The following is a 26,282-nucleotide window of genomic DNA, read 5'->3' as shown; positions in this document are numbered from 1 at the left end:
GGTCCTTTCTCGAAATATAACCCGATTCGTTTAGACATAACCGGTTCGATCTGATGCAGCTTTTCGCGGCACAAGTGGGGTGCGAGCTTCCAGCTGTGCCAAAAAGTGGCGAGCTTTTTGGCGCCAAAATTTACATTCGTTTCAAAAGAAATAGCGATAGATAAAAAAAATTTGGGGTTGAAAACAATTGAAGTTCAACATTATTTATATTGTAGTATTTAATACTTATCTAATATTATTTTAGTACTAGAACAACTTGATTTCAAAGTGCACAGGAAAAGGGTTTAAAAAAAATATGATTTTGAACTTAAAACTCGCAACTCTTGGGAAAGTTATCAATGAAAAACACAAGTTTTAAATTTTGGTTAAAATTATTATCAGATTTAGTAGGGAAAGTGAACTAAAAATGGAGGCAGGTTAGCGATGCTTCACGTGCATCGCCAGGAGCTTGGTTTTGATACGTTTCCGGTCCCTTGAGATGATGTCCATGCGCTCCTTGATACTTGTTTGAAAGAATATGAGGTGCAGGGTGCGGCTGGCCGAGCACAACTGTAAACAATAATTAATAGGAAGGTTGCTAAAATAATCCCTGAGGATATGGGTAAAAACCCACCTGTTGCAGTAGCCGTGCTTTCAGACGAAGATTTGCCGTTTCCTTCGCATCCTGACCATTGCCACAGGTCTCTAGATGCAGGTTGAGCACAAATATCAAAGTATCTCGAATGGTCTGGACAATCCGCTGCACTTGCTCAGTACCAAAGAGCCGGCGCACCAGGAAGCCCCTCGCGGCGGCATTGATTCTCGTAGCTGCCCACTCACGCTTCTCCTGCTCAAAATTGTTTCCCAAAGTCGCCTCCTGATTCTGTCGAGGATCAAATGAAAAGTTAAAGGGCGAAAAAAGGCACATGCTGGATGGGTTAGTATAAGATTTAGCTACAGGTGCCGTAGGCTTGTTCCCGTCTCGTTTCCCTCCACGCAGTCTTTGTTAAGGCAATTGATTTATGTTAGCTGGCCTGAATTGGATTTGCTAAGGCTTCTTGCGCTGCTTGCATTGAAAATGAGGAAATAATCGGTTCGTTCATAGGATAGAAAAACAGAGATATAGATATTGGGTCTGTCTCGGTTTTCACTTTCACTCTCCTTTCTTTCAAGGATTTGTGTTTGTTTTCTTGATGGAGAAAGTCGTATTCCCGATTTAAATTGGCTCGATTAGAAATATTTTTGATGGAAGAAACAACCGACTTGTTTTCGTGAAAGTGAAAACCTGCAAGATACAGAGAGAGATACAGAAAAGAGCTTGAAGAGCAAAGGCGTTCTTTTTGGGTCACTCACATTGTTCTTTCGCATGGGTGATGGTATCTTCTTCGTCTTGGTGGGACTCCACACACCCTGAACTATACCCGAACTCTGAGCAGACTGATTCATGTGTCGGACGTTCCCGTTCCTCTTCGTTTGTGTGGAATTGCCACTGCCCGATAAGTTCTTTTTGCCAGTTCCTCCTCCTCCTCCTACAACTCTGACAGGAGATTTGACAAGGCCCGAGCTTCCGCCATTGCTTTTTCTGGGATTGCCCACAGTCCGGGACCGCATCCTTGTTTGAAGTGGAGCCTGTGGGATGGTTACGGATCCTGGTCCCGGTCTGCGCCTGGTATTGCTTAGGCTACTGTTCCGTAACGGCAAGGATCGCGGAGTGCTCGGTGCACTGATCTCCTCCAGCGGCTGCGGTTCAGAGTCATACGTCAATGACAGCTTAGGACTGAAAAGCCGCTTTCGCGATGAAGTTGGCGCCGTCGACCTACAATTATCCTCCATATTGAGGAACTCATCCAAATCATCGAAATTTCGGGGTGAGTTCTCGAGACACGACGACAAAATGATTGTATTGCTGGGAGATGACCAGCCAGGCGTGGTTGAATTCCGGTTGCTAATGTCGCCACTAAGCGAACTGCTCGCCATCTGCCTTTCTAAATCTCCTGTGCTAGTGTACGCCGAGACCTGGCTCTCCGGTGGGCCCACCGAAGCAGATTCATCAATTTCGGAGCACAAAGCGTCAATAAGAAAGCGTTGCTGGCGGTCAAACTCGGCCTGCATGCGTCGGCGCTCCTCCTCCTGGTATTGTACCAACTGATTGAGACGCTCTCGATGGCCCCGCAGGTACTTGCGAATCCCTGCCTTACGAGAAGAATCCACTGGGCCTTGCTCAACCAAAGCCCGTTCTATCATGTGTTCGATCTCTCGATCTCTTTCAGGGTGATCAACGCGTTCCCGTTCTCTGCGTCTGGTGCAACTGGGACTGGTATTGGTACAGCTACTCCTTGGGCTCTTGTTTACCTTCTTGGCCATGGACTCGACGGTTTCCTGCTGGTAGCTGGCCAGCTGCGAGGGACGTGGGGAATGAACTTGGGGTTCAGCTTGGGCATGGGCTCTCTGCATATGTTCGACCAGAACCTGACTGGGCTCCTCCAGAGTAAAACTTCTGGAGCGCTGAAGTCCAACAGGTTCCGTGGGAACTATATCTACTCGCAGCTCATCGACTGGGGCAGGTACTTGCTGTTGCGCCAAGGAAGGACTAGTGCTGGAACGCAGAATGCACTTTTTAGGAGGACTGGGCGGCGCTGTGGAGGCTGGACTAGGTAAAAGTTGGCCCAGCCCAGACAGCTCGAATTGCAAAATGCGATTGGTTATTCGATTGGGTTTGATCCGAAGCGGTGATAGTGGAGGCTCCTTAGGAGACGGCGGCGTGGGAGGATCTACGTGAGGCGTGGGAGGATCCACATGGATGGTTGGTAGCTGCTTCTGTTCCAACCCAAGAACTTTGGGTCGCTGTGGACGTTGTGTACTGTCATAAATGAACGTCTCTGTTTGTTGAAGCTGCGGCACACTTCTTCTGCTTGCCATCACGCCAGAAGTTCTGCGTTCTTCGGCGCCCGCCGAGCATCTGGCCAGTCGATACTGCTCCTCTAGTTGGATGGCCATCTGGCGATCCAACTCTACCTCCCTGCGCTTGGAGCTCGTCATCTGAAAAGCGGGTAAGATATGGTTGAGTAGGGACGCTCCCCAGAAAGAAACACACCACTAACCAACGGCGGCAGTATGGGCTGACCATCCAACCGGAAACGAGAAGCGGGACCGGAGGAGCACTCCAACGAAATGGTTGTAATGGCCGTGGGTGTGGACGCGGTTGTGCTGCTGTGACAATATGACTGGCACTGGCTTTGTTCGACAGCCGCCAGCAGCTGCTCCATGACTTTGCTAATAAGGTAAAGGTATTATTACATTAGCGATTGAATTCAGGAAACCACATACCACGCGCTCTCCATCGGTAATTTGTACTGTGAATTTTGTTGGTGAAAAATGATTTGAATTTTGGGGTGATCTAATGATCTAAGGCGACTGTCTAGAATGGTAATAGCATTTCGAGTGAAACAGGCGCTTAGGCACTGTAGTGTTATTAAATTTTTTAATAAATGTTTGTTATGTTTGCCAGTTGCTATTAGAGATGACAGCTAATGATGGCACTTCACCGGTTATCGTTTTGGCGCCAAAAAACCGATAGATGGCCTAAAAAAATATTTTAAGACAACATAAAAGATCGGGTTTTCAGTTCTCGACACGCACTGTAAATTTTAACTGTCTTATTTATCTTCCGGTCTTAAAATTGGTACGTAAGTCAATATTTTTCAAATAAAATATCGATAACTTCCTACCTTCTCTCGTTGGGCTGATTGCCCGCCAAGCTTTGAAATTTCAACGGTAACTTTAAAAAAGACACTCAAAAACTATAATCAAAAGGAGGTCTTTCTTAAGGTATATCTTTTCAAGGTAGTCGAGTTACAGTCGAATGTTGCTTTGGAATATCCCAGTTGGTGTTTTTATTCTGAAATGTTCTTCCTTTTTTTTTTAAGGATAATATATAATTTTGGTGAATGTTTAATGGATTCGATAATGATAATAAATCTAGTTTACAACAATATTAAAGCTTTTTGTTTTTGTAGAAAATCCCACAGCGATATTATCGAAAATATCGATGTTGCCATCGATGGTTCTCCACCTCTAATTTACAGTACATATATATATATACAATATATAAGTTACAATAATCTCGAGCGAGTCGGAGGTCTTCAGACAGCTGACAGTGTTTTGTTGTGGCGCGATCGGATCGAAAATCGGCTGCTGTTTGAAATTAGCGAAAGAACTGCCCAATAAATAGGATAAATATCTAAATAGAGCGGATACCACCAGCTGTTGCAAAAAGTACGAAACTGTGTTATTGTTTTTTGTTTGGTTTTCCTGTGTGTGTTTTGTTTATCCCCCAGTTACAGAACTAAATACGGCAAAGCGTGTTCGGCAAACATGTGCTGAAAAACGTGTTTTTTTTTGTTTAGTTTTCCCCATTTTTTCGTACTCCAAAATTGCGTTCTAAGTTCTGCGTGAGTGTGTCTGCTGCGGAAGGGGTGGGAGGGCGGGTGGGTGTGTGGGCGGTAAATGTGCAGTCTTCCTTGCGCAAAAAAATGGCTTTGTCTGGCCGCTGGCGGGGTGACTCAAGCCAAAATCACTTGACATGGAAGTCCGAGCCCTCCGATCCCCTGTCACCTCCATCGTCTCCGCTTTTTAATTTACTTGGCATTAAAAAATACGAGGTACAAGTGTAAGAAAAACAAAAACAAGAAGCGCAAGTTTCGCACATATGTGTGTATATACATGTGTATACATGTGTGTGTGTGTGAGGGAGAGCGTGAGTGTGTATATATTCTGCGACGCAATTGAAAAGACATCGAAGGCCAAACAACTTTGCTTTTTATATGTTCTGTGGTACGTTCTTGTTTTTTCTTTTGTTTTTGTTTTTGCGCTAGTTCACTATGTTTTGTGTTATTATCACAACTCCCGGAGAGTTTTTCCCCTCACCTCCCCCCCTGGAAAGCCTGCCACACTGTGTACTCCTCTCACGCTCGCGCATTCTCCCACGCGTTGTCATCTCGGCCACCTCCTCGCTCGCACGCAGCCGGTGCCTTGTAACGGCGACAGCGACGCTGGCAGAGCACTGCGTTGGCCACCCACTATCACCCCACCCAGTAAACAACATCAACTATACGCATACATATACATATGTGGAGCAAAAAAAAAAAAAAAGAATAAAGTTTATATATAGAAGTGTCGGATCGAAAAGAATAGTTAATTATTTCACAAGTCCTTGGGGAAAGTCGCAATAACATGCCACTTTCCATGGTGCACAACGCAGTTTTCTTTGTTTTAATTGCAAACTGCTGTGTTGCCATTGGTGTTATTGTTTTTCCAAGCCAATGACGACGTTTGCCAAAATGAAAATTGCACTGACTACACAGAAAAAAAAACAAGGCAATAAACCATAAACAGTCATCTCTCGTCACATCTCAATGTCCCAAAAATTGTCCCATAAATAAATCTTACAACACCCCATCCCAGCAGTGACTAATGCGAGATAGCAACATTTTCTTCGAGTGTATCGGCCGGGACGGGCCCTCAAAAAATATGGATTTGTGCGATTTGGCATTTGAAATCGGACAATAATACCAGTGCGCCGGTTTTCGGCTTTCTTTCATATTTTCTCGTCGGCGGCGGCTTGTTTTTGTTTTTCGCCTTGTTTTGGTAAATTGCCATGTAGGAGGCAGTGCCACCCTTCTCCGTATTATTATTTATTATTATTATTTCGCCTTCTACGCAGCATTTTCTCGGTTATATTGTGAACCCACGAACCACGAGGCGGGCCAGGCCATTGAGAACCAGCGCATTATCCCCACGGCCGAGCCAGTGGAGAAAGTCACCCAAGAGAGGGAGGCCAGCAGCAACAATCAAACTCCGCCCATGCGTACAACCCACAACCCAGAGCCCATCCAGAACCTGACCTAACCGTAACCGTAACTTGATTGTCTCAATCAATCAATCGCCACCGAAAATTTACAATCAAAATAAACCAAAATCGAGGCCGGAGTCAGAACGGAAACGGAAGTCGCGTCGCAGAGCGGCCCTAGACACCTGGAAGACACCACTACATCATCTGCTATCCGCTACAATGCTCCAAGCCCTGCCCCGTTGGTCGTACCCCACGCTGTACTGTGGAGCGGCCGCCATCGTCACAATGCTCCTGATGACCTGGTAAGCTCCATTTCAGACACCCTGGTATCCATAGCCCTAACCGCACTGTAGGTCTTGTATAATACTTATCGGTAATGGAAGATAGATATCCCAACTATAGAGTTCAAGAACTTGGTATTTCGAGGAATTTTTAAACCAAAAATGGGTCAGGCGCCCGCTGAGCAATGTCTTCCGGCTCCTATGATGATTACCTTTTGTTGGGGCCACTAAAGAGGACAGTTCTGTAAAAATAAATTGTACAGCCCAGAAAGACAGGGAAAGTGTGAGAGCTGGGTGAAGCTGAAGGAAACGTCGCGTGGCCAATTTCGAGCTGAAAGTTGCAATGTTTTATTTTAAGAATATAGTATATAGCCAGCACACACATATATAGAGTGCTCTACAAACGAATGGCATGATGTGCATGTGCCAGTAAGCCCCACAGAACGTTCCTCAAAAATATAGTATTCCCTCTGCGATTCCCATAAAAAAATCAACTTTTAAGGAATATATTTAAAATAGGATAGTCTTCGAGAAGAAGGGTGACTTTGATATTGAAAGACCTTTGGGGATTCTTCGGGGGATGGGTAACTGCTACTTAGTTGGCCGCATCTGTGGGGGCTGGCGAGATCTCTTCTTTGTACGTGCTTGCACCTTCATTTTGGCCGACTATGAGGCCCTGCCCCCACGCCCCTGGCCCGTCGGGTATATAAATATATATGTACATATACCTTTATATATATATGGCACTCCATGCACACCACCAAAGCCCCCCCATTTAAAGCACTCTGTGTGGCGTAATTAACCAAAAAAGAATTAAATGAAATGCTGAGAATGAATGGCACGCAGTGCTCCTACAGCTACAGGGGAAATCGGCCGAGATATAGTATATACATATATCATTAATCAGCCATGGTGACTATTATTGTTTTCAAAGATTAAGCTATGTGGGTCAATGATAAGGAAGGTGGCACTTTCTTTTCGCCATCGAACGCATAAACAAGGCTCTCAGGAATCGGTAGATATAGTAGAAGTATCTCGTGGCTGCTAGCCAGCGGGCACTGTATCCCCAGAGTGCACATGCAACGCTCTCCGCTTCCGTATCTAAACGGGACAATTGTGCGATATTTGCTTTCTGTTTCTGGCGTTTGGCTGGCTCTTCCACTTGTGCCTGGGTCGGTATCAGTATCCGAGTATCTCAGTCACCATAACAATGGCCTGGCAATCTGGTTATGCATTCAATTGCGCCAAATGTCGTAGATCACTCGATCAGTCTGGCTCTCTGTCCAAAAATAAAAAAAAATGCCAAAGAACTCCCCTTGAACCGCCACCGCCACCTGCCCCTCCTCTTTTTTTTTGTTTATTCAACATCAAGCCAAAGTGCGAATTAGCAGCGAAACAGCGAGATAATTAATTAGAGGCTTTTTTTCAAGAGCAAAGTAAGTCGTCAGCGGAGCAGCGTCGTCGGCGTCATCGGCGTAGGGCGGCGGGCAGGCCAATAAAAAAATAAACAAACATCCGACCAAAGCAGAATCGGCAATAGCCCAGCGGAATGGGGGAAACAAAAACAGAACCGAAACCCCCCAAACTCTGGGGGTTACGAATCGATTCCCCAGCCTCGCAGCTGATAACGCGAGAGCCCTAGACAGAGCCCTAGTAGTTCCTGTTGTCCAGGGCCATCCTCCTCATAAGGGTCCCAACTCCTTCTACAAGGTAAACACTAGATTACAGTGAAACCCCGAGCTCATTTATCTCCAAGAGATCGAATGATCATTTGCCTCCGTCAGCTGTCTGGAATGTTTCTATTTTTTTGACTTTCTGATGGTACAGTGCGTTTCAAAAGTATACGGAGACTGATAGATCCAAAGAGGTACTTCCTCAGACTGCCTGGTATTATAATTTTAGCGAGAAGTGAATAAACCTTATACTTTCGAACCGCACATTGGCTTCTTGACCAGAAATCAAGAGTCGGAAAACCAGCTTTTTTTTTTTTTTTTGGGGGGGGGGTTAGCTTCTGCTTCCTGCTCGGCCATAGAACATGTTTTGGCCACTCACCGGTTATTAATTATTGAAACCCTAAAACCCGATAGACTTATTGCGAATCAGGGGAATCATCGCCATTAGCTTGCTGGCCTTTGTTTGCTGCAGTTCAAGATCCTCTCCGGCGTATCCACTCTATTCCGGACTTGCTTTCAGGGTCCGACCGCTGGGAGTTCTGTTTTTGGGCCTGCTCGGCTACTGGATCTACTGGACACGGTGCAGTTTCCGGATCGTTCCCACGGACGAGCTGCGAAGCAAGATCAACTCCTGGCTGCAGAGGATCGAGGAGTGGCGACACAACAGTCCCAGCATGTTCTGTTTGGCCAGTAGCGGATGCCTAGGCACCCTGGCCGTGCTCGGTCACCTCATCTCGGGCTCCACCCTGGTTCTGGCCATTTTGGTTATCTCCGCCCTCGTCTCCACCAAGTACAACTTTAAGCTCCTGAAGATCGAGCACAAGGGTAAGCTATTCCTTTAGATCATATAGTACTCCTTACTGAACCCCCCCATCCTTTCCAGACTTCCAGTGGTCAGAGAAGTTGAACTACAACAACCTGGAAACCGAGGTGGATGACGAGTTCTTGCCAGACGTAAACGAGTCCAATCTGTTTGTCCTGGAGCGTGCCAGTGATGTGGCCACCATCAGCTCGCCCACAGAAGCCAACGACGAGGATGATGACGAGCGCAGCGATGACATTCCCTCGGAGCTGCTCATTCCGGACGTGATACCAGAGATCGACGAGCACTCCACGGACGAAGAGGACGAGCTGGCTCCGTTGGCAGCCAAGAAGCAAAAGGACACAAAAGAAGAGCAGGCAGCCGAGGATAGTGACATGAAGTTCCGGAAAGGACACTTCAAGCGCGACTCCTCTCTGTCCACCACCTCGTCTTCGTCGGAGGAAAGTTTGTCCAAGGGGCTGCAGTTCCCCGATCACAACGCCGTCGATGGCAGCAGCTCCCAGCTGCGCCAGATAACCGCCGCCTCATCGCCGGACCAACCGGATCCTGCTGGGGAGCTAGTCGCTCTGGCCGTTAAGAGCCAAGCTCAGGCCCTGCTCGCCAACAGCGGCAAGCTCTTGCCCAGCCTAGTCTCCGGCCTGGTGCAATGGGGAGCAGGCGCAGGCTCCGGAGCTCTAGCCACCGGCAGCGATGCCACCGATTCCAATCGAGATCGTGAGCAGCAGCGCTTGGTGACCGCCTTGGATTCGTCCGATGAGAGTGACTTTGAGATACTCGAAACGGATGACTTCAAGTAAAGCCAAAGCAGAAGCAAGTAGAATCGGATCGGATGCTGATGTCGATGTGGGTGTCGATGTCGGCTCGCTCCGGATTCCGATTTGTCGTATTATAAAGCTATTATCTTAACATAACATATGTATACATATGCACACAAACAGACATAGACACGGACACGGACGCGGACGGTTTGGAGGATACATACATAGGTTCTATAATCCCTGGTGGAGATCAGTTATATATTTTGCTAAACTGCTATACACTAGTGATCTGATCAGATCGGTCTGCTATTTGCGTGCTCCTCAGCCCTAAAATTTAATTATTAAGGAGAATCTTTTCAAACTATCTGTATGTTTTTCGTTTTGTTTTTCGATTCGTTTCGTTTCGCTACGATGCTTATTCCTATTTTAATTTAAATATGATTAGTTTATCCCGAAGAATAAAAAACAAAAAACCGAAACATGTACATATACGACAGAAACAACAGAAACACACACTCACAACAACAATATACGAGAAAACCAACATATTTCGATGGAAAGTTATATAGATGTTCAATGTGAAAGGGCGTAAAGCTACTTAATCTGTATCCAAATCCTAATCAAAGCCCAAAAAGTGTGACTAAACAGATGGATAATTGGTATTTAAAATATAATTATTTTTTTTAAATTAATCTACATAGTTGTATAAATTTTGGTTCGGTGCTATCTTCGAAAACCCAATCGCCATATGACGTGCACAAAAACATAAAACCATAAAACTACATAAATATGTATATGAAACCAACAGAGAACAGAAATTGGAAGAAGCTAGCGTTTCGATGGCGACTTTTGTCGCTGGAAGTCGACGCACGTTCTAAATAATCCACTTTTAATTCTAATTATTATTTTTTGCGCTATATACTTTAAGTTGTATTTTAATTTGCGAAACAAAACTAAATGTGATTTTATAAAAACAAGAGAAACTAAAATAAAAATCAAAAAGACCTCGAATTGCAAATAAAACGCGGGTCAACTGTCTAGCCCCGATGGTGGAGGTTGCGATTCTATATCCTGAGGTTCTGCTTCATCGGGCTGCTTTGGCTCGGAGTCCTCTGTTCTATCCTTTGCCTTGGCCCCCTTTCGAACGGGAATTGTGTCTAGAATGGCTGTGGTCCAGTCCTGGCCAGCAGCCACCTTGGTCAGAAGCTCAAAAACTAAAAAATATTACAATTATCATTAGATATTCTGTGCTAATACTTGTAAGGTGAGCCTACCATGATAGGTGCTGAGCACGGATCTGGTTTTCATGTCTACGTGCTCGCTGAGCGGCAGGCGGGCTGTTTTTAGACCCGCCTCCGTGGCCCTCTGATGGCAGAGTCCCTTGAAGTGGTTGTGATCCACCAGGCCACCGATTATGTAGGTGCAGCCCGGCTGCAGCTTGTCCAGCACCTGTTCCGACTCGCAGGTGAGGTAGACCATATGCTCCCGGTCGAACAAATCCTTGTGCGTCTTGTCGAAATGATACTTCACGTTCCAGTTCTCCCAGCCGTCGTTTTTCATGAACCACTTGTGGATATTGCCATTCTCTCGAATGCCAGCAAAGTGCAGCTCCCCGGGATGCGAGCTCCTTCGGTTGATGGTGTAGATTCGCAGGCATTGCTTCACGCACTTGGCAATGTCCCTCTCTTGCATCAGCTCATCGTAATCAAGATCTATGGCCACTTTGAGGGCCGGATTGCCATCTGCTCCGGTGACAGCCTGTTTCCTTTTTAGCTCCTTGCGGGAAGGACCCGTCCGAATGGGCAGGCCCTGCTCCTTGGCATCCCTCCTCTTCTGCTTGTTGCGCTCTCGCTCCTTTTCCCGGCGGAGTTTCCTCAGCTCCACGTACGCGGCCAGTTTTCGCTGTTTTTTCAATTGATTTTTGCTCAGAGGGGTACCAGGAGTGGTGCCCGGGCAAGTGCTGAGAGCCACCACGCCGGGAAGGGGTTTCGAGGGTTCATCTGCCTGGGTCGACGGCTCGACCACCTGTGGGTCCGGATCAACCACCTGTAAGGTCGTCTCCATTGAATCTTTGTCAATATTATTAAAACACAACTAGATTGAAAATGCGGCAACAAAAACATATGCTTGGTGCGAGTGTTATCGATAGTTGCTAGCGACGTGTTATCGCACGTGCTTATCGCTGTTGCGCTCAGCAGCACGTTAGATATCTGTCACCTGTTATGGCCGAACTAAAAGGCACTTTTTACCCAGATTCGAAACACCCAAGAAACTCGACAACACAAAAAAATACAAAATTGAAAATTAAAAATGAGTCTTTAGATTATTGTTATCCATACTACGATACAATTAGCGAGGCAACATTATTCTTCTAGTCCAACAGAAGCTACACACATTTGCGTCATCTCTGACGCTGTTACACAGGCCAGCCGTGGTTTTCGGGTCGAAGGCAGAACTGCTGAATCAGGAGATCTTTTATTATTGTGCCGGCTCTGCGTGGGACTGTGCATTCGCAGGCTAATCACGGAGAGAGTGTACCCATTTGTTAAGCTATCCGGTTGCCCAGCGCGTAATCGGGTCCCGAAACGAGTTTGGATTGCTGGAGAGGATTTCCACCGGATCCATTAGACACATCATGGCTACAGTGGCTCTACTCACAAGGCAGCGCATGCTCGCCTGCTCCATGCGGCTCCTCGGAGCCAATCACTACAGATGCCTGTCGGTGGCGCCAAAACTGGTGTTGAATCCCCAGTTGAAGGAAGCTCGGAAGCAAAGCCTAGTCATGCCCTTTGCTATCACCCGTTACAGTCACAAGTCCGCGCCAACAGCCGCTGCTCCCGCGGCTACGCCGGTTGCATCAGCATCCAGCCCGCAAACCCCCAAGCCGGCTGCCACAACGTCGAGCGATCTCTTTGGCGAAGCTGCCAACATGGGTCTGTTCGCCAAATTCAAACACATGTACAAGCAGTACTGGTATGTGCTCATCCCGGTGCATGTGATCACGTCAGTGGGCTGGTTCGGAGGCTTCTATTATCTATCAAAAAGGCATGTATATCCTACGAGATATCTCTGGACATTTCATTATTTCTTGCATCTATTTCAGTGGCGTGGATGTGCCGTCACTGTTGCAATATATCCACCTAAGTGAGACGATCATCGAAAAGGTCCAGGGCTCGGATATGGGTCACTACGCCATAGCATATCTCTGCTACAAGGTGGCCACTCCTCTACGTTATGCGCTTACTCTGGGTATGTGAGAGCCCTATTTTTTGTTTAACAGACTCTAATTTAGACTTTCTCCGAAGGATGCACCACCGTTTCTATCAAGTATCTGGTGCAGCACGGCTACATCAAGCCCATACCCACGAAGAACGAGCTCATCAAGATGTACGAGGACAAGAAGGCCACGCGGGCCAGCGCCAAGGCCGACAAGGCGGAAAAGGCCGAAAAAGATGAGAGCAAATGATCATTGGCCGCGGGCGACGACTCGTTAGCGTTGTCGTCGTCGCCATCGCCGCCGTTGCCACTGTCACAACATCCTACTAAACCGCCGCCTCCGCTGCCGCTGCCGCCGCCAAAATTCCGGTTGTTCTCTCCGTCTCCAAGGATTAGCAGCGAGCAGCAGCGATCGGCTCCCGGCGCTTGGCGAGCAGTTAACGTGTTATCTTTTTTGTTGAACTGCCGCCGTAGCTGCCGGAATTGGTGCTCAACGAACCTAACTCTTGTCCGGAACCATAGCCGATCACAAAAGCGCCGTCAACAATGAGCGCCGTACACACAGATACCAGCCACGCCCATTTGAAAGCCCACTGAAATACCAGTAGAACACCATTTTCACACTTTCCTCTCCCCCCATTGATTTTAATACATCTGAAGTTAACGTTGCACCTGTATTTTTCCTAAAGTTTCTGTTATTGTTACTAAATTGTTGGACGTCATAAGTAAAAAAAAAAAAGCAAGTAATAGACAACCAAACAAGGCCGGAGTATAGTGCATTGTGCCGACATGGACATGGATATGGAGTTCGGAAATCGTTATTTATAGATATACATATTTTTAGATATACAAATAAAGGCTAGTTTCATTTTTATGAAATCCATTTCTCGGAATGGTTCAAACCAGATATTTATTTCGTTTTTATGTTCGACTTTGGATGGACGCGAATCCCCATTAAAGGCATCTAAGGCTATATATTCTTTTTCGTGGTTGGTGGTTGGGTTGGCAAGGGGGGGGATTAACAAATTCCGAAAGATTTGGGTTTTCAATTTTTATTTTTGCGTTTATTTTTTGGTTTTTCCTCTTGGTTTTTTTTTTTTGTTGTTTGGTTTTTTTTTCTTTAACGTTAGTAAAATATCCAACAATTTTAATTGTAACTAATAGTTAAACCAGAAAAAAAAAATATATAGTAGTTGCTTTTGTCAATTTACACATAAATAATTGTGTCTTATACTGTTTTCTTTTTTTTATTAATCCTTCGAATTGATCTGCTGTTGTGTGGGCGTGCCTGCTCCTATATATTGGATTTTAGCCGGAAACAAGTTCAATTATGTACACATATTTATTCCAGTTTCGCTGAGTGTAACAGTGAGTCGTTGTGGTTGTGGTTCTGGGTGTGTGTGTGTGTGTGTGTGTATTGTGTATTTGTGTGGTTTATATATCATTTACATAAATACAATAAATAAATAAATTACATAATATATATTATTTATGTATGTAGGTATAAAAACAAAATAGGCAACAAAAATATATATTCTTTATATATATATATGTATGTAAGTATATAGCAAGTATAAGTTGATTTAGTATGTACTCGCGGGAGGGGGGGCATGGAGGGTAGCTGGGGAGGAGGAGGGAGTGAGTGTAAAACTCTCGACTTAAACTATGAAATATGTACGCACAAAATCAAACAAAATTAAAAATTACGACATAAACAGTTATTTTTTTAACATAAGGTATATAGCTCATAAATAACAGTGTTGAGTTTTTCATTGCATCTTATATTTTTTTTGAGACTAGTTGTGGTCTTCTCCCACCGAATAATTAAAAACACACGCAAAAAATAATACAATTTTAAATATTAAAAAAAAAAAATTGAAAACAATCTACTGGTTGCCCTTGGCGGAGTCCGCGCGGTTGGTGTCTTGTCTTGGGGAAGTTAGGCCCCCCACGGGGCTGGATGGTTTTTTGGTTGGTGTCTTGGCTAAACGATAACAATATTTTTGTCGAACTCGTGTTGTGGTTTTTGGTGTTGTTGCTTTCTCGTTTCTCCCCCATTTGTTTTTTGTTTTTTAAATTTGTTTTTTTGTTTTTTAAATTTTACTACTAGCATTTATCATAAGTACGTTTTCACAATGCAGATTTCAGCTTTACTTGCGTCGTTTTCGTTTTCCTTTCTCGTTTTATCCATTAATTAATTACTATTGTTTTTTTTTTTGTTGTAAAAAGCCGTTTCTCTTAGTTAAGTTTTTAAGGTTTTAGTGTGATTTTTGTGGTGCGATTGCGATGTTTTATTTTTTTAAGGTATTTTTTTGTTAATCGTCTTAAGTTGGAACTATTTATTGCAGTTTCTTTTTTTTTTATGAAATATATTGCACAAGAAAGACGAATTTAAATATTTATAGTATTCTTCCGAGTTTCCGCATAGTTTCATTTCCCGGTTCGGTTTCACTTTAATATTGTAGTTAGTTTCTTATTTTTGTTGTTTTTTTATTTCTTTATACACAACCACATGACACTCTTTTTTCGGCAAACCAATATACAATATTACAATAAATAGAGGACTATGCCCCGAAGGGTCAGAGGTTAGAGAGAGACACGACCTTCCCGGTTAATTCAATGTAAAAATTTTGTTTTTAATAAATAACACTTAATAGAGGAATATTGAAACATAGATTGCTGATTGCTATTTTCGAGATTTAGTGTGTGTGATGTGTGTGGTGTGTTTGGTGTCAGTGCGTGTGTTATACAAAAGAATCCTGTAAATAGTTCGATTCGATTGGTTCTTTTCAGGATATTTTTGTTTATAGTTTGTTTAGGTTTGTTGGTTTGCCGAAAATTGATTTTTTTTTTTAGTTTGTTTGTTTGTTTGTTCACACACACAAGTTCATTGTTTTCTCATGTTTATGTTAAGACATCGAAGCTCAACTATGCAGTATGTACATTTTGTCCATGATCTCTATGCACACTTGCTACTTCGCTTTCGGGCCGCCTCCGGCGCCTAATTGGTTTGGTTTCTCGGGTCTTGCATTGTGGGTTGTTTTGGGTGTTAGTTGCGTTGCCTGTGCTTGCAGTTTAAGCTTAGTTAAATTAAGTAATTTTCATTTAATGCCGTTCTACGAAGCGTTTCTACAAGTTTTTTCCCGGCTCCTTCCCGGCTGCATGCTCTGGCTGCTGTCTCCTCCGTCCTCCCGTTTAGATGTTACATCACCGTCCCTTGCACGGAAGCTACTGCCGCCGCCATCCGTCATCGTCCCAGTTTTTCTTCTATTTTTGTTGGTTTTTTTTTTTCTTTTTTTTCATTTTACGAAGTAAACACTGCAATTGGCGTGGAAAGCTTACGCACGCTCATAGAAAAGTATATAGGCACTGGATGAAACGAGAAAGTTTTCGGACAAGGCATCGCTGACACTGTTTTGGCGGGAGAGAAGGTATCAGTGAGTGATCCAGCACTCCGTACACACCATCTACTTACATATTATCGTTGAACTCGTGCCACTTACGGGAAACGGGATGCTTACAAAGGGCCACATAATGTCCACCAGCAGTTGAGCCTGCGATGAAGGAGAGATGCAAGTCATAAGATTGGTACTGTGCCCCAGTAGGCAGCCCAGTCAGACTCACCCATATGATTGGATATCGCGTAGAGCGAGTAATGCACATTGGAGTTGGAGTTGGCCCCATAGGAGCCCATGTTTAGTTCGCGATCCATTGTGGGGAACTCCACGATGTTCGACAGCTTGCTCCAGCGCGTCTCCGAGAAACGTTTCAAGTCTGAAGAGAGTTCTCTATGGTTAGTATTCTCTAGAAGAATCTATCCTCTGTATAACTTACGTATAACTAGATATTTTGGGAAACGTTGGATGGTGAAACTCTTGGTGCATTTCCGTCGTGTCTTGCATTTGGCGCATGTGGGCATCTCGTCGCCGTCGAGCACCTCCTCGCGAATGAAGAGGTCCAAGCAGGCCTCCAGCTTGCAGCGTGATGATGAGGGCAATGGCACGCTCAGGTCCCAGAACGGATCGAAGGTGACGCTGGTGTTGCCGCAGGTGGTGCACTTCAGGGTGCTCTTCAGCTGCCCGACAAAGAGGTCGCGCACCAGCGAGTTCTCGTGCCGCGTATACCACTCCCAGGTGAGGTCCGCCTTCTTATTGTCACTGTGTGCGGATGAGAGGTGCAATGTTGAGACCCGTCTGTCGTGGAGCTTCGGCCAGAAGCCACTCACCTGAGATTATCATCAATGTTGAGCGTCTCTCCCTTTACGCCCGTGTTGAGGGCCGAGTGCAGCGAGTCAAGGAAGAAGCGCAGGAACTCTTGGGCGTCCTGCTGGTTGTAGTCGCTATACATGCGGTGCTTGGTGGAGAAGGCGCGCTTCAGCTCCATCGGCGTCACAGTGTGCACATTCGATGTCCACATCTCCTGGATGAGTTTGGCAAATTCTGTGGATAACGACACCCATTAGTGAGACTGATCTTTGGGGAATGATTCTAGAAATGGAGTTACCGTGGAGTATCTGCTGATCCTTGGTGGAGGCGGAACGCGATCCATGGTGCGAGCGCAGGAAGCGGGTCAACTCTTGGGTGTGGCTCAAACACTGGATGACCGAGTTCATGAAGCAAGTGTTCCCAATGTTTCTCAGCCCGCACAAACCTGTGGAGTGGCATTCGTAAACGGGATAGATTAATTTCAATGGGCGTGGGTGTCGGGGCAATGCTTGGGCACCGCCAAGGGGCACTCCCCAATTTGGATGCATCGGTATCGTCTCGTCGTCGGCCACTTGGCGTATTATCGTCGCGATTGTACACTGGCATTCGCTTTCGTTCACACTAAGAATTTAAACTAACGTGTCGTACTCAGGACTCTCTATACTAGGGACTAGGGTCTGTCACTGTCACAATTTGAGGCAAGAGTCATGGCCTCCTATGCCCCCTCTATCTCATCCCACCTTGGTGTACTCACCTTCCGACTTCTCATCCCTGGTGGCTGAGGAGGCGCTCTTGTAGCCATCGTCGGTGCTGTGCTTCAACGAGGACGAGTTGAGGGAGGATGAGGTGCCGACGGTGCTGCGGCTGGTGGTTGTGTCGCGATCGCGATCGTGCTCCCAGTAGCGACTCGATGTGGGCGACACGGGCGGCAGGACGCTCCGAGCACTGCCGCTGTTCCCGGTGGCACTTCTCGCCTGCGTCTGTCCAACAGAAAAGGGTGATGCCATTTAGATTGAAGCCTTAAGCCGGACCCGCTGGGCAGCCAAGGGCTGTGTGTCATCCACCAGCCGTTGGCTGCCCATCGGATGGGCCGGATGTGGTTAATTGATAATTAATCGATTAAAATTAAAGTAATCAGTAAGAAATCAAAGCAACTGGTTAGCAATCGAGCGGTTAGTGATTCCAAAGAAAACAACAATTAGACCAGGTTAGTAAGAGGTGGTAGTGGTGGTGGTGGTGGTGGTGGTGGTGAGGATGAGGTCTGGAATGCCGATGAGATGTGGGACGAGTAGAAGCGGGAGCTGGGAGAAACAAAGCGACATGCTAAGGATACTGAAACAATAAGTGATGCGGCAGTGTGGCGTGGTGGAGCGATACGGGGGACATGGGATAAGATGGCTTCTCTACAAACTGATGTCTCTCTTGCTATATGAGGAAATATAAGATTTTTTTTTTTGGATACTCTAGTACATAATATATGCAACTATATATATATAGAAGATAACGGAATGGAGAGTTAAGAAAAGAAAACTAAACTGAACCTGGCCAAGTCGCTCGACTTACACTATCGCTGGCGGCTATCGAGCCCGTAGCTGGGCCTGTACTTGTGTCTGTGACTGTACTGGAGGCTGGGGCTGTGGCTGTGGCTGTGGTGGAGACGGAAGACGTGGCTGATGGCTGATGTGGTGGTGGTGGTGGTGGTGTGGCTGCCACGGCTGCAGCTGGTGTGGCTGTCGCGGCATTGTCGTTGTTCGTTACCTTAGTCATGGCCTCGCACTCGACCGCCTGCCGGTTGCTGTTGCTACCGTGGACTCCCCGCATCTGCACCTTGCTCACCGCCATCGACCCGATGCCGGAGCCGGCGGCTGTCGGCGGCGCCGCCTGGCTGACGGTGGACGTCGACCGGTAGGTGGCACGTGTCAGGGAGCCACTGTAGCCGGCCGCCACGCGAATGTTGTCCAGATCGCTGCTGAAGCGCTGCTGCAGATTCCCGCTGCTGCTCCCAATGTTCTGGTTGCTGCGTCCGGCCGCGGCCGAGCTACCCGACGATCCTGCCCGCGATCCGGCTCCCAGCACTGGCGTCGGAGTCGCCTGCCTCTGCTTCTGGCCACTGAGGTTGTTGAACTTCTCGATCGATGCTTTGATGCTCAGCGAATCGATGCCGTACCGACGGGCGTTGCTGCTGGGATTGCCTCCAGCACTGGTGCGCGACTCCGAGCCGGCGGCCGGGTCCGGGGTTCCGTTGGTCTGGCGATAGTTGTTGAACTTCTCGTAGTTGGCCGCGAAGTTGGAGTGCGCCGACGCTATGATGGTCGACTTGGGGCGGGCGTAGCGCTTGCCATTACCTCCTGGAGCCTCCTGGTCGTCGCCCCGACGCTGCTCCCGCTGCTGGTGGTGGTGTCTCAGCTGCGGCGGCGTTATGGGCTTAAAGTAGCAAATGCTAGACTTGATGGCTCCCGTTCCTGCTCCCGAAGAACCCGATAATCCAGTGCCTGTTCCTGCTCCTGCCGAGCTGCCCGCTGCCGGCTCATCGCTGTCTATGTAGCTGATGTCATCGTGCTGCTGCTGTTGCTGTTGCTGCTGCCGTTGCATGTTGTTGTTGATGCTGTTGAGTCCACCGCTGTTGTTGTTGTTGTGGTTGGTTGTGGTCGTGGTGTGACCATTCATAATAGCTACGGGAGCGCCCGAGTTGTTGTTGCAGCTGCCGTGGATGGGCTTCAGCTTGTAGAGCTTATGGGACTGCTGTGGCTGTGGCTGCTGGTGGTGGTGTAGGTGGTGGGCGGTCGCAGTGGCTCCTCCCGCTGACCTGGCACTGTACTTGAGCAGGTTGCTGGTAGTGGTGGTGGTGGTGGTGGTGATGGTGGTAATGGTAGTGGTTGTGCTGGAGGTGGTGTTGTTGGTGCTGGTGGAGGTGCCGGTGCCGTTGCCGATGCCGTTGCTGCCGGTCTGCTGATTGCCATTGATCATGGGCGTGCGTCGCATATCACCCAGCGCCCCGGCCGGATTCGATCGTTGTCCGGCTGCTACCCCAGTGCCGGTTCCTGTTCCCGTTCCCGGATTATTGTTTCTGGAATCCTCCACGGCACGACTACGTTTGCCGCTGGGCTTACCCTTCGAATGGGTCGTCACCTGGGCATGGGCCAGTTCGCATTCGGCCTTGAGGAATGTGGGGTCCTTATAGCTGGGCACCAAGAAATAGCGCTGATTGGCGGCTCGCACGGGATTAGCTCCTGCTCCTGCTGCTGCAGTTCCAGGACCAGAGCGTACGGCTGCAGTTACTCCACCTCCGCCTCCGTATTTGGCTGCCGCCAAGGCGGCGTGTGTTTTGCCCACAGCCACCGATGCTCCGGCTGCAGCACCAGTAGTTGCCGTGGTGTGTTTACTTCCCTTTAGTCGCGATATGGAGCCGGAACCTCGACGCGACGATGTGTTCTGGTTACCAGTTGCTGTTCCTGTGACTGCGCTTGTCTCTCCAGCGGCTGCTGCTGCTGCTACTGCTGCGGATGCTGATGCGGATGCTGATGATCCTCCTGATGGGGCTGCGTTCGCCGTTGCCTGCAATTTGGATGCCTGTGGAATCTTGTGGAATCCTCTGGTTTTCTTAATGTCTAACATCATTCGACGGTGTGGCGCGGCTACCGGTTCCGGTTCCCGGTTTCTTGAGTCTCGAGTCTCCTCTACTCCTCTACTCCTGGCTCCTTAGTTGGTTCGGCTTGCGGGAATCCTTGGGATTTTAGTTTTTTTTTGGTGAGTTGGTGAGTCTACAGTTGAATGGGTACGAGATGTGTTGTGTTATAGTTTGTACTCCGAGAATTGGACATCTGAGCTAGAGCTCAGCCTACTCTGATCTCGGATTTGGATTCGAATTCGAAGTCCGTGTCGCCTCAGCCTCCTTGCCTCGATCCTGAAAGCCTGAATCCTAGTCAACCAACTCTAAGGGGGATTCTTTTGGTTTTTTTGGGGGTTTAGTTTTGGTTTTAGTTTTGGTTTTCTGGTTTTTTTGTGGTGATAGGAGGATGTATATTAGTTGCGTGGCGATCTTTATTTTTGCGATACTCTTTTTTGCGATTAATTAAAGTTAGAAGGGGCGCAATCGGCTAGATTTTAGCTAAAAATACATAGAAATGTAAACTTGATTAAATGAAACTGCCGGGCTATCGCACAAATAAGCACACAACAAATAAAAACACATTTCAAAATCAGGGGAGCTCTCAGAGACGGGGGGGATTTGTGGCAAGAATGGGTAATGCAAGGGTTCTAGATTCCAGAATCTGGAATCTGGAATCTGGATTAGTCTCTGGACATTCACAAAACTCAGCTTAGTTCCTGCCTGGAGGAGGGGGAGCGCATGCAAAGTGGTTAGTCTTTGGATAGTTGGGCCAAGCTGCTCCTTTCTGCTCTACCTTGCTACTGCCGTCGCCCAGCTTGAAGGTCGCCGTGGCGCTCACATCCCCGTTGCCATTCTCCGCCTTGGCGGCGCCGGCCGCCCCCACGCCCGAGTCGTCGGTGGTGTCCAGGTTCCGCAGGTTACTGCCACTGCGGCTCTCGTAGATGGCGTTCCGCTTCGGCGAGGTGGAGAGCAAAGACAGCCCGTTCAGCTTCGCCTCCAGGCCGTTGCTCTCCGCCGTCTTGTGGCCATTGGAGGTGGTGGTGCTGGCGGGCAGAGGTGGCGGTGGCGGCGGCGGTGGAGGCGTTGGCGCCGCTGGTGCGGGGGATGTGTCCTCCACGTGGCGACGCGTCCGATTGCTGCGAAGTGTGAAGGTGGCGGTGGGCACGTCGCCGCTGCTGCTGCTGCTGCTCAGCGTGAACTTGCCGGAGCCCAATCTTCCCGAGCTCGAATCCCTGCTGTCTGCTGTTCCTGCATCGCTGCCGCTGCTGTAGAGACGACTATACCGGCTGCTCCGTGGCCTATCCAGAGTCACTGTGGTGGTGGTGGTGGTGGTTGCATCGCTGCTGCTGCCATTCTCCGCATCACCCGGCTCAGCATGACCCGACCTGGAACGTGACAGTTCACAGTTGGGTTTATAGTTGGCCGGACTGTATTTTTCGTAGATGTCCAATCCGGAGGTGGCCACCAGGCGGGCCAGCGACGGAGATGAGGATGAGCTGGAGAGTCTTTTCGTGTTTGTGGTGTGGCCGCCGTTGCTCTCGCCGCTGTTCGCATTGGAGCTTGAGGAGGAGGTGCCTCCTCCACTGGGCGGTGGCTTCTTGGCGGTCTCCCCGCGCCGGATGCTGCCATAGTCATCGCCCGCCCCCCTCCTGGTGGATCCACCACTCGAGCTCAAGCTATCGCCATTCGATGATGCAACCTTGCCTCCACTTTTTCGCGATAACTTTTTTTTGTTTTATTTTTTTTGGGTTTCGGGTTTTTTTTTTGGTGAAACATTTAAGTTTTTTTTTGGGATGAGCGAAATATTTGTGGTGGTTTTTGGAGGTAACGGTTTTCAAAACGGTAAACGGTAAACGGCAAAACGGTATTCGGCAACATGTTTCAATGTCAGAGATATATATATGTGGGCGGGCATATATATACATATATATATGAACAAAAAAAAAACCAAAAAATATAAAAAACAGAAACATCAATGATGAACTCCATGATGATGGCGATTTTATACACAAATGAAACAGAAACAGAGGATGAGAGATGATCACAAAATAATACTTAGGTTTCAGCTCGGGTTTGGGGGTCTAGATTCCTGACGGGGAGGGGCTATATATATAGTTTCATTGCCAGATGTTTGACCCACAAAATGTTGGCACATTTCCTTCTGAGAGTGCCGGGAGTGCTGGGAGTGCAGCGAGGAGACTGCACCACCTACTGCCCACCACCACTCGTATTTCTAAACAAAAACTTCAGACAGACGGCCCAGAGACACCCACACACTCACGCACGTTAACCTTACTGATGCGGACTGATGACACAATTGTTGCTATATTCCCCCCGACTCGGTTCCCATCGGCTGCTCTATATAGGTCCCCCATTGGATTTGTGCCAACAAGTGGTTCCCCTCTCCTGAACTGTAAAACCTCTCCCAGAACCCCAAACTCCGGGCCATGGTAGAGCCCTCTATCCTAACTGGGGGGAGGGGGTTCTGCCCACAACTTATCTACTGAGTATCCCCGCCGTCGAGAGATCACTGTAGTGGTTGGCCTTTGTCTTTGTCGTAAAATGCCGCATGTTTGCCTAAGGTCTTGAGCCAGTGTGTGTGTCGGTCTGGGTGTGGTTGTGGGGGGTGGGTGTGCTCTACTGGGTGTGTGGGTGTTTGGGTGTCTGGGTGGTGGGTGGTTCATGTTTGGTGGCTTGTTGTTGCTGTATGCAATGACAAAAATACAACACAAACATCGCAAAACGCAACGCAAATCAGCAAAACGAAAATATCATGACACTACCGACAGGGTCTACAATGCCAAAACAAGGCAGGAAAAGGGGTGAGGGGAGGGGTGGGGAGGGTGGGGTGGTAAGGCTGGGCAGGGATCACCACAATCTCGCGGCATGAGGCATGAGTGAGTGTAGAGCCTGTTGTCGGCGACGGTGTCCGTTCATGAGATGCGATCTGAGATGACTAAGCCAATGCGAGAGGTCTTCGGATGGGGGACGATCCTCTACAGACTAATAACCAAGTACTGACTGATCTCCTTGGGGCTAAGCACCCTCCGTACACGACTAGATAGGGTTTCGAATGATATGTTGTGCGATGACTTCACCAAATGTATACAATATTCAGGTAGGAGGAGGGATTGGTGATTAGAGTTATACCAGGGGCCCAGCATACAGGTTTTGTAATCACTTAAGTCTACGGATAGAGATACAGATCCAAACCGATTATGAAAAGAGATCTGCCACCGGTTTTAACCATTTCCAAAGGCATGGGGGGGGTCGGGGGTCATAATCGTAAAGTAAACAAGGTCAAGAAGTTAACCAAAAAACAACACTCACTCCGTATCGGCTGTACGTAGGTGAATCATAGCTGTTCAAGTACGAGGAGCTGGTGCGGTAGGCGGACGAACTGGAGCCGGCGCCTCCGTTCAAGTACGAGGATGAGCTTGTCGACCCGACACTGCTCCTCTGCAGGCTGGAGCGCGGCGTATACGACGAGGAGCCGCCGGTGTGACTGGAGGAGTACGTTGAATAGGAGCTGGGATAATAGCTACTGCCGTAGCCGGACGTGGACGAGGAAGTGCCGGCCGAGGAGCTACCGGACGGTGGCAGCCACTTGGAGAGGCTGCTGCTGCGATCGTAGCTGGACGAGTAACGTGAATAGCCGTTCGTGGTGATGCTACTTCTGTCCGCAGCACCGCTGCCGCTGGTGGAGGCGCTGCTGCTGCCGGTGGCGCCGCCGGCCGACGATGTGCCGTATAGACTGCCGCTGCCCGCCGCTGACGTTGACGATCTACGCGGCGCAATTACACGCATATTAGTGGCAGCAGCAGCAGCAGCTCTAATCTAACCGCGGTCAGGATTTCGATCTTGGGTATATCTCTGATACTGTTTCTAATTGCACGTGCCCTGGGTGCCCTTGTCTTCGTTGTTTGGATGTTCCTCTGGCGTGGATGTGATGGCGTCCGTAGTTTTTGGCTTGTTTCCTGCTTTAAAAAGTGCCAATAATTAACCTCGAATAGGTTCAAGTGATTCACCTACCTCGACTCCTTTGTAGACTCTGCTTATTTACACATTATCTTCGTCTTATCCCCAAGGCTTAGTTTAGTTTTAAACTTAATATCTGCTTATGTCCTACATCTAAGACCCGTTATTGTTGCTGTTGAATAAATAGGCAACTGAAAGGCAAGAAAAAAATAATGTTATTAGTCATTAGGCATCATGGAATAAAGCTTCCGCATTCCGCACAGCACTTCGGCTTCTGTTTTGGAGAACTCAAGGCTGGCGAGTTCAAGGTTCGTTAAAATTTAAATATCCCAGGGATGCCAAGGATAGTGCTAAACTTTTCAAGGGGAGCTCCCCACCCCCGTAACCATACCCATCAACTCTTGAATTGATTTTTCCAAACCAACACACTGGGCATGTAATCAATTAATTAAGGCCTAACAACACACATGTGCCGAGACACCTAGGGGCCACTCAGATGCGCCGCAACCTTCGCCAGTGAGTTGCACTTGGAACGTGGGGACATGGACAACTGATCAGCTGCGTCACTTGTTTACAATCACAAAATAATAATAAAAAAAAAAAAAAAAAAAAAACAAACGGTTCTGCAAGTTCTCGTCATAACAACAACAATTACAAGGGGATGGGGGGGGGGGGGGGGGGGGGGGGCTAGGGGTTGGGTTATGCGGTAACACTAAACTGAAGTTGTATTGGAGTATAAGTGTGAACGAGTCGGATGTATGTGTGTGTGTGTGTGTGTGTGCCGCCAGGCAGTCTACATAAGGAAACCGTTAGTTTTCACCATTTTTGGCGTATTTACCGAACGACCGTTAAGGGGGTTGGAGGGGACTTAACTGTTATAAAATGGCCAAATCGATCTTTCGTTTATAAAATACTATCAACTACAGCCCATTCACACGCACGCACACCCGTACAGAAATAAATGAAATTCTTCAAGTTCACACACCAACACTTCAACACGCATAGTGTGTAAAGCTTTTTTATTTTTTTTTTTTTTGGTTCGGTTACCACGTTTTCATTATTCATGATGCTGCGCCTTTTGGATCAAAAAAAAAAAAATTGTACGCTCTCACTGCCGCCGCCGCCACCGCCGCCGCCGCTGCCGTCAAAAATCCAATAATTATGATAAAAGCAACAACAAAATATAAAATGAAACGAAATAAGTCTATTTTTAAAAGCGCTTTAAGCACATACAGGCACACATTCACGCTGCTGGTTTGACAGTGAAATGGGGGGCCGGGGTGGGGGCGTGGGAGCAAGGGATGGCAGTAGTAAAACCAGCGCCACCATATGTGGGCAAGCGAGATAGCACGATTGGGGACACAGTCACACACACACGGCCACGAGCTCTCTCTTACACACACAAACACACACACACACACTAACACTGTCGCAAATACGAATTACGCAAAGTGAAATATCTTGCTCAAAAAGGAAAGTGGAAAAGTGACGATGGCTTTACATATTTTTTTTAGCCTTGAGCCGATCCTCGAAAATAACCGAGCAGAAACCGAAAAATCCAGGCTAATATTAAAGCTGCTGCTGGTGGAGTGATGGAGAGAGAGTGAGAGGGGGAGAGTAGGGAAAATTTGACCGCAAAACGAATATCACGAGTCGAACGAGGTCGTTTCGAAGAAAAAACCGTCTATATTTGTTTATATACTTGTTTTAATCACACACCGCGCCTCGCTCTCAGACGATAATTGTGTCAAATAACTTTATGCATCTGCTAAAAATATTGAAATTTTCAGAGCAGCAGAAAACTTACTTTACTGATTTTTTTTATTTTGGCCAGTGTGGCCGAGCGGCGATAATTGAGCAAAGCGAAATTTGGGTATCTGCAATCGAGCTTCGATAAATCAAATCGAA

General features: G+C 47.5%; 5 protein-coding genes across 14 annotated transcripts; 2 read left to right on the top strand and 3 right to left on the bottom strand.

The window, feature by feature from the left end:
• Nucleotides 1–273: 273 nt before the first annotated feature.
• On the bottom strand, nucleotides 274–3,493 carry Cp110 (Centriolar coiled coil protein 110kDa). Of its 4 annotated transcripts, none has more exons than XM_017237682.3 (5): nucleotides 3,307–3,493; nucleotides 3,081–3,252; nucleotides 1,333–3,018; nucleotides 614–862; nucleotides 274–549 (listed from the first exon to the last, which is right to left on the bottom strand). In XM_017237682.3, the coding sequence occupies exons 1-5, from the start codon at nucleotides 3,318–3,320 to the stop codon at nucleotides 418–420; spliced, it is 2,253 nt and encodes a 750-aa protein (XP_017093171.2). In that variant the 5' UTR covers nucleotides 3,321–3,493; the 3' UTR covers nucleotides 274–417. The 4 variants fall into 4 exon arrangements, 3 of the variants coding, with proteins under 3 accessions (XP_017093171.2, XP_017093173.2, XP_017093172.2); XR_011442249.1 differs by lacking the exon at nucleotides 274–549 and adding an exon at nucleotides 938–1,042 and having other exon boundaries at nucleotides 721–862; nucleotides 3,307–3,492; XM_017237684.3 differs by lacking the exons at nucleotides 274–549; nucleotides 614–862 and adding an exon at nucleotides 895–1,042 and having other exon boundaries at nucleotides 3,307–3,492.
• A 588-nt stretch (nucleotides 3,494–4,081) lies between these two features.
• LOC108122812 (uncharacterized) lies at nucleotides 4,082–10,376 on the top strand. The gene is made up of 4 exons (XM_043209769.2): nucleotides 4,082–4,254; nucleotides 5,702–6,132; nucleotides 8,305–8,609; nucleotides 8,668–10,376. Exons 2-4 carry the CDS (start codon nucleotides 6,050–6,052, stop codon nucleotides 9,402–9,404), a joined length of 1,125 nt encoding a protein of 374 aa, XP_043065704.1. The 5' UTR covers nucleotides 4,082–4,254; nucleotides 5,702–6,049; the 3' UTR covers nucleotides 9,405–10,376.
• Nucleotides 10,283–11,508, bottom strand: LOC108122813 (tRNA methyltransferase 10 homolog A). Its single transcript, XM_017237621.3, has 2 exons — nucleotides 10,640–11,508; nucleotides 10,283–10,579 (listed from the first exon to the last, which is right to left on the bottom strand). Exons 1-2 carry the CDS (start codon nucleotides 11,427–11,429, stop codon nucleotides 10,395–10,397), a joined length of 975 nt encoding a protein of 324 aa, XP_017093110.2. The 5' UTR covers nucleotides 11,430–11,508; the 3' UTR covers nucleotides 10,283–10,394.
• Nucleotides 11,509–11,580: 72 nt separating this feature from the next.
• On the top strand, nucleotides 11,581–13,258 carry LOC108122814 (uncharacterized protein C18orf19 homolog A). Its single transcript, XM_017237622.3, has 3 exons — nucleotides 11,581–12,410; nucleotides 12,469–12,614; nucleotides 12,671–13,258. The coding sequence occupies exons 1-3, from the start codon at nucleotides 12,001–12,003 to the stop codon at nucleotides 12,829–12,831; spliced, it is 717 nt and encodes a 238-aa protein (XP_017093111.1). The 5' UTR covers nucleotides 11,581–12,000; the 3' UTR covers nucleotides 12,832–13,258.
• Nucleotides 13,259–15,390: 2,132 nt separating this feature from the next.
• Nucleotides 15,391–26,246, bottom strand: Usp2 (Ubiquitin specific protease 2). 7 transcript variants are annotated; one of them, XM_017237564.3, is made up of 11 exons: nucleotides 26,182–26,246; nucleotides 24,429–24,565; nucleotides 23,727–24,373; nucleotides 21,190–22,119; nucleotides 17,541–17,766; nucleotides 17,085–17,231; nucleotides 16,807–17,020; nucleotides 16,416–16,738; nucleotides 16,206–16,355; nucleotides 16,057–16,135; nucleotides 15,391–15,992 (listed from the first exon to the last, which is right to left on the bottom strand). In XM_017237564.3, exons 3-11 carry the CDS (start codon nucleotides 24,201–24,203, stop codon nucleotides 15,920–15,922), a joined length of 2,619 nt encoding a protein of 872 aa, XP_017093053.2. In that variant the 5' UTR covers nucleotides 24,204–24,373; nucleotides 24,429–24,565; nucleotides 26,182–26,246; the 3' UTR covers nucleotides 15,391–15,919. The 7 variants fall into 7 exon arrangements, with proteins under 7 accessions (XP_017093053.2, XP_017093054.2, XP_017093055.2 ...); XM_017237565.3 differs by having other exon boundaries at nucleotides 26,094–26,187; XM_017237566.3 differs by lacking the exon at nucleotides 26,182–26,246 and adding an exon at nucleotides 26,077–26,162.
• Between the last annotated feature and the right edge of the window lie 36 nt (nucleotides 26,247–26,282).

The sequence above is a fragment of the Drosophila bipectinata genome, chromosome XL (genome assembly GCF_030179905.1).
Source record: "Drosophila bipectinata strain 14024-0381.07 chromosome XL, DbipHiC1v2, whole genome shotgun sequence".
Lineage (NCBI taxonomy): Eukaryota > Metazoa > Arthropoda > Insecta > Diptera > Drosophilidae > Drosophila > Drosophila bipectinata.
The sequence above is the reverse complement of the archived record's forward strand: the minus strand, read 5'-3'. Positions and strand labels throughout refer to the sequence as shown.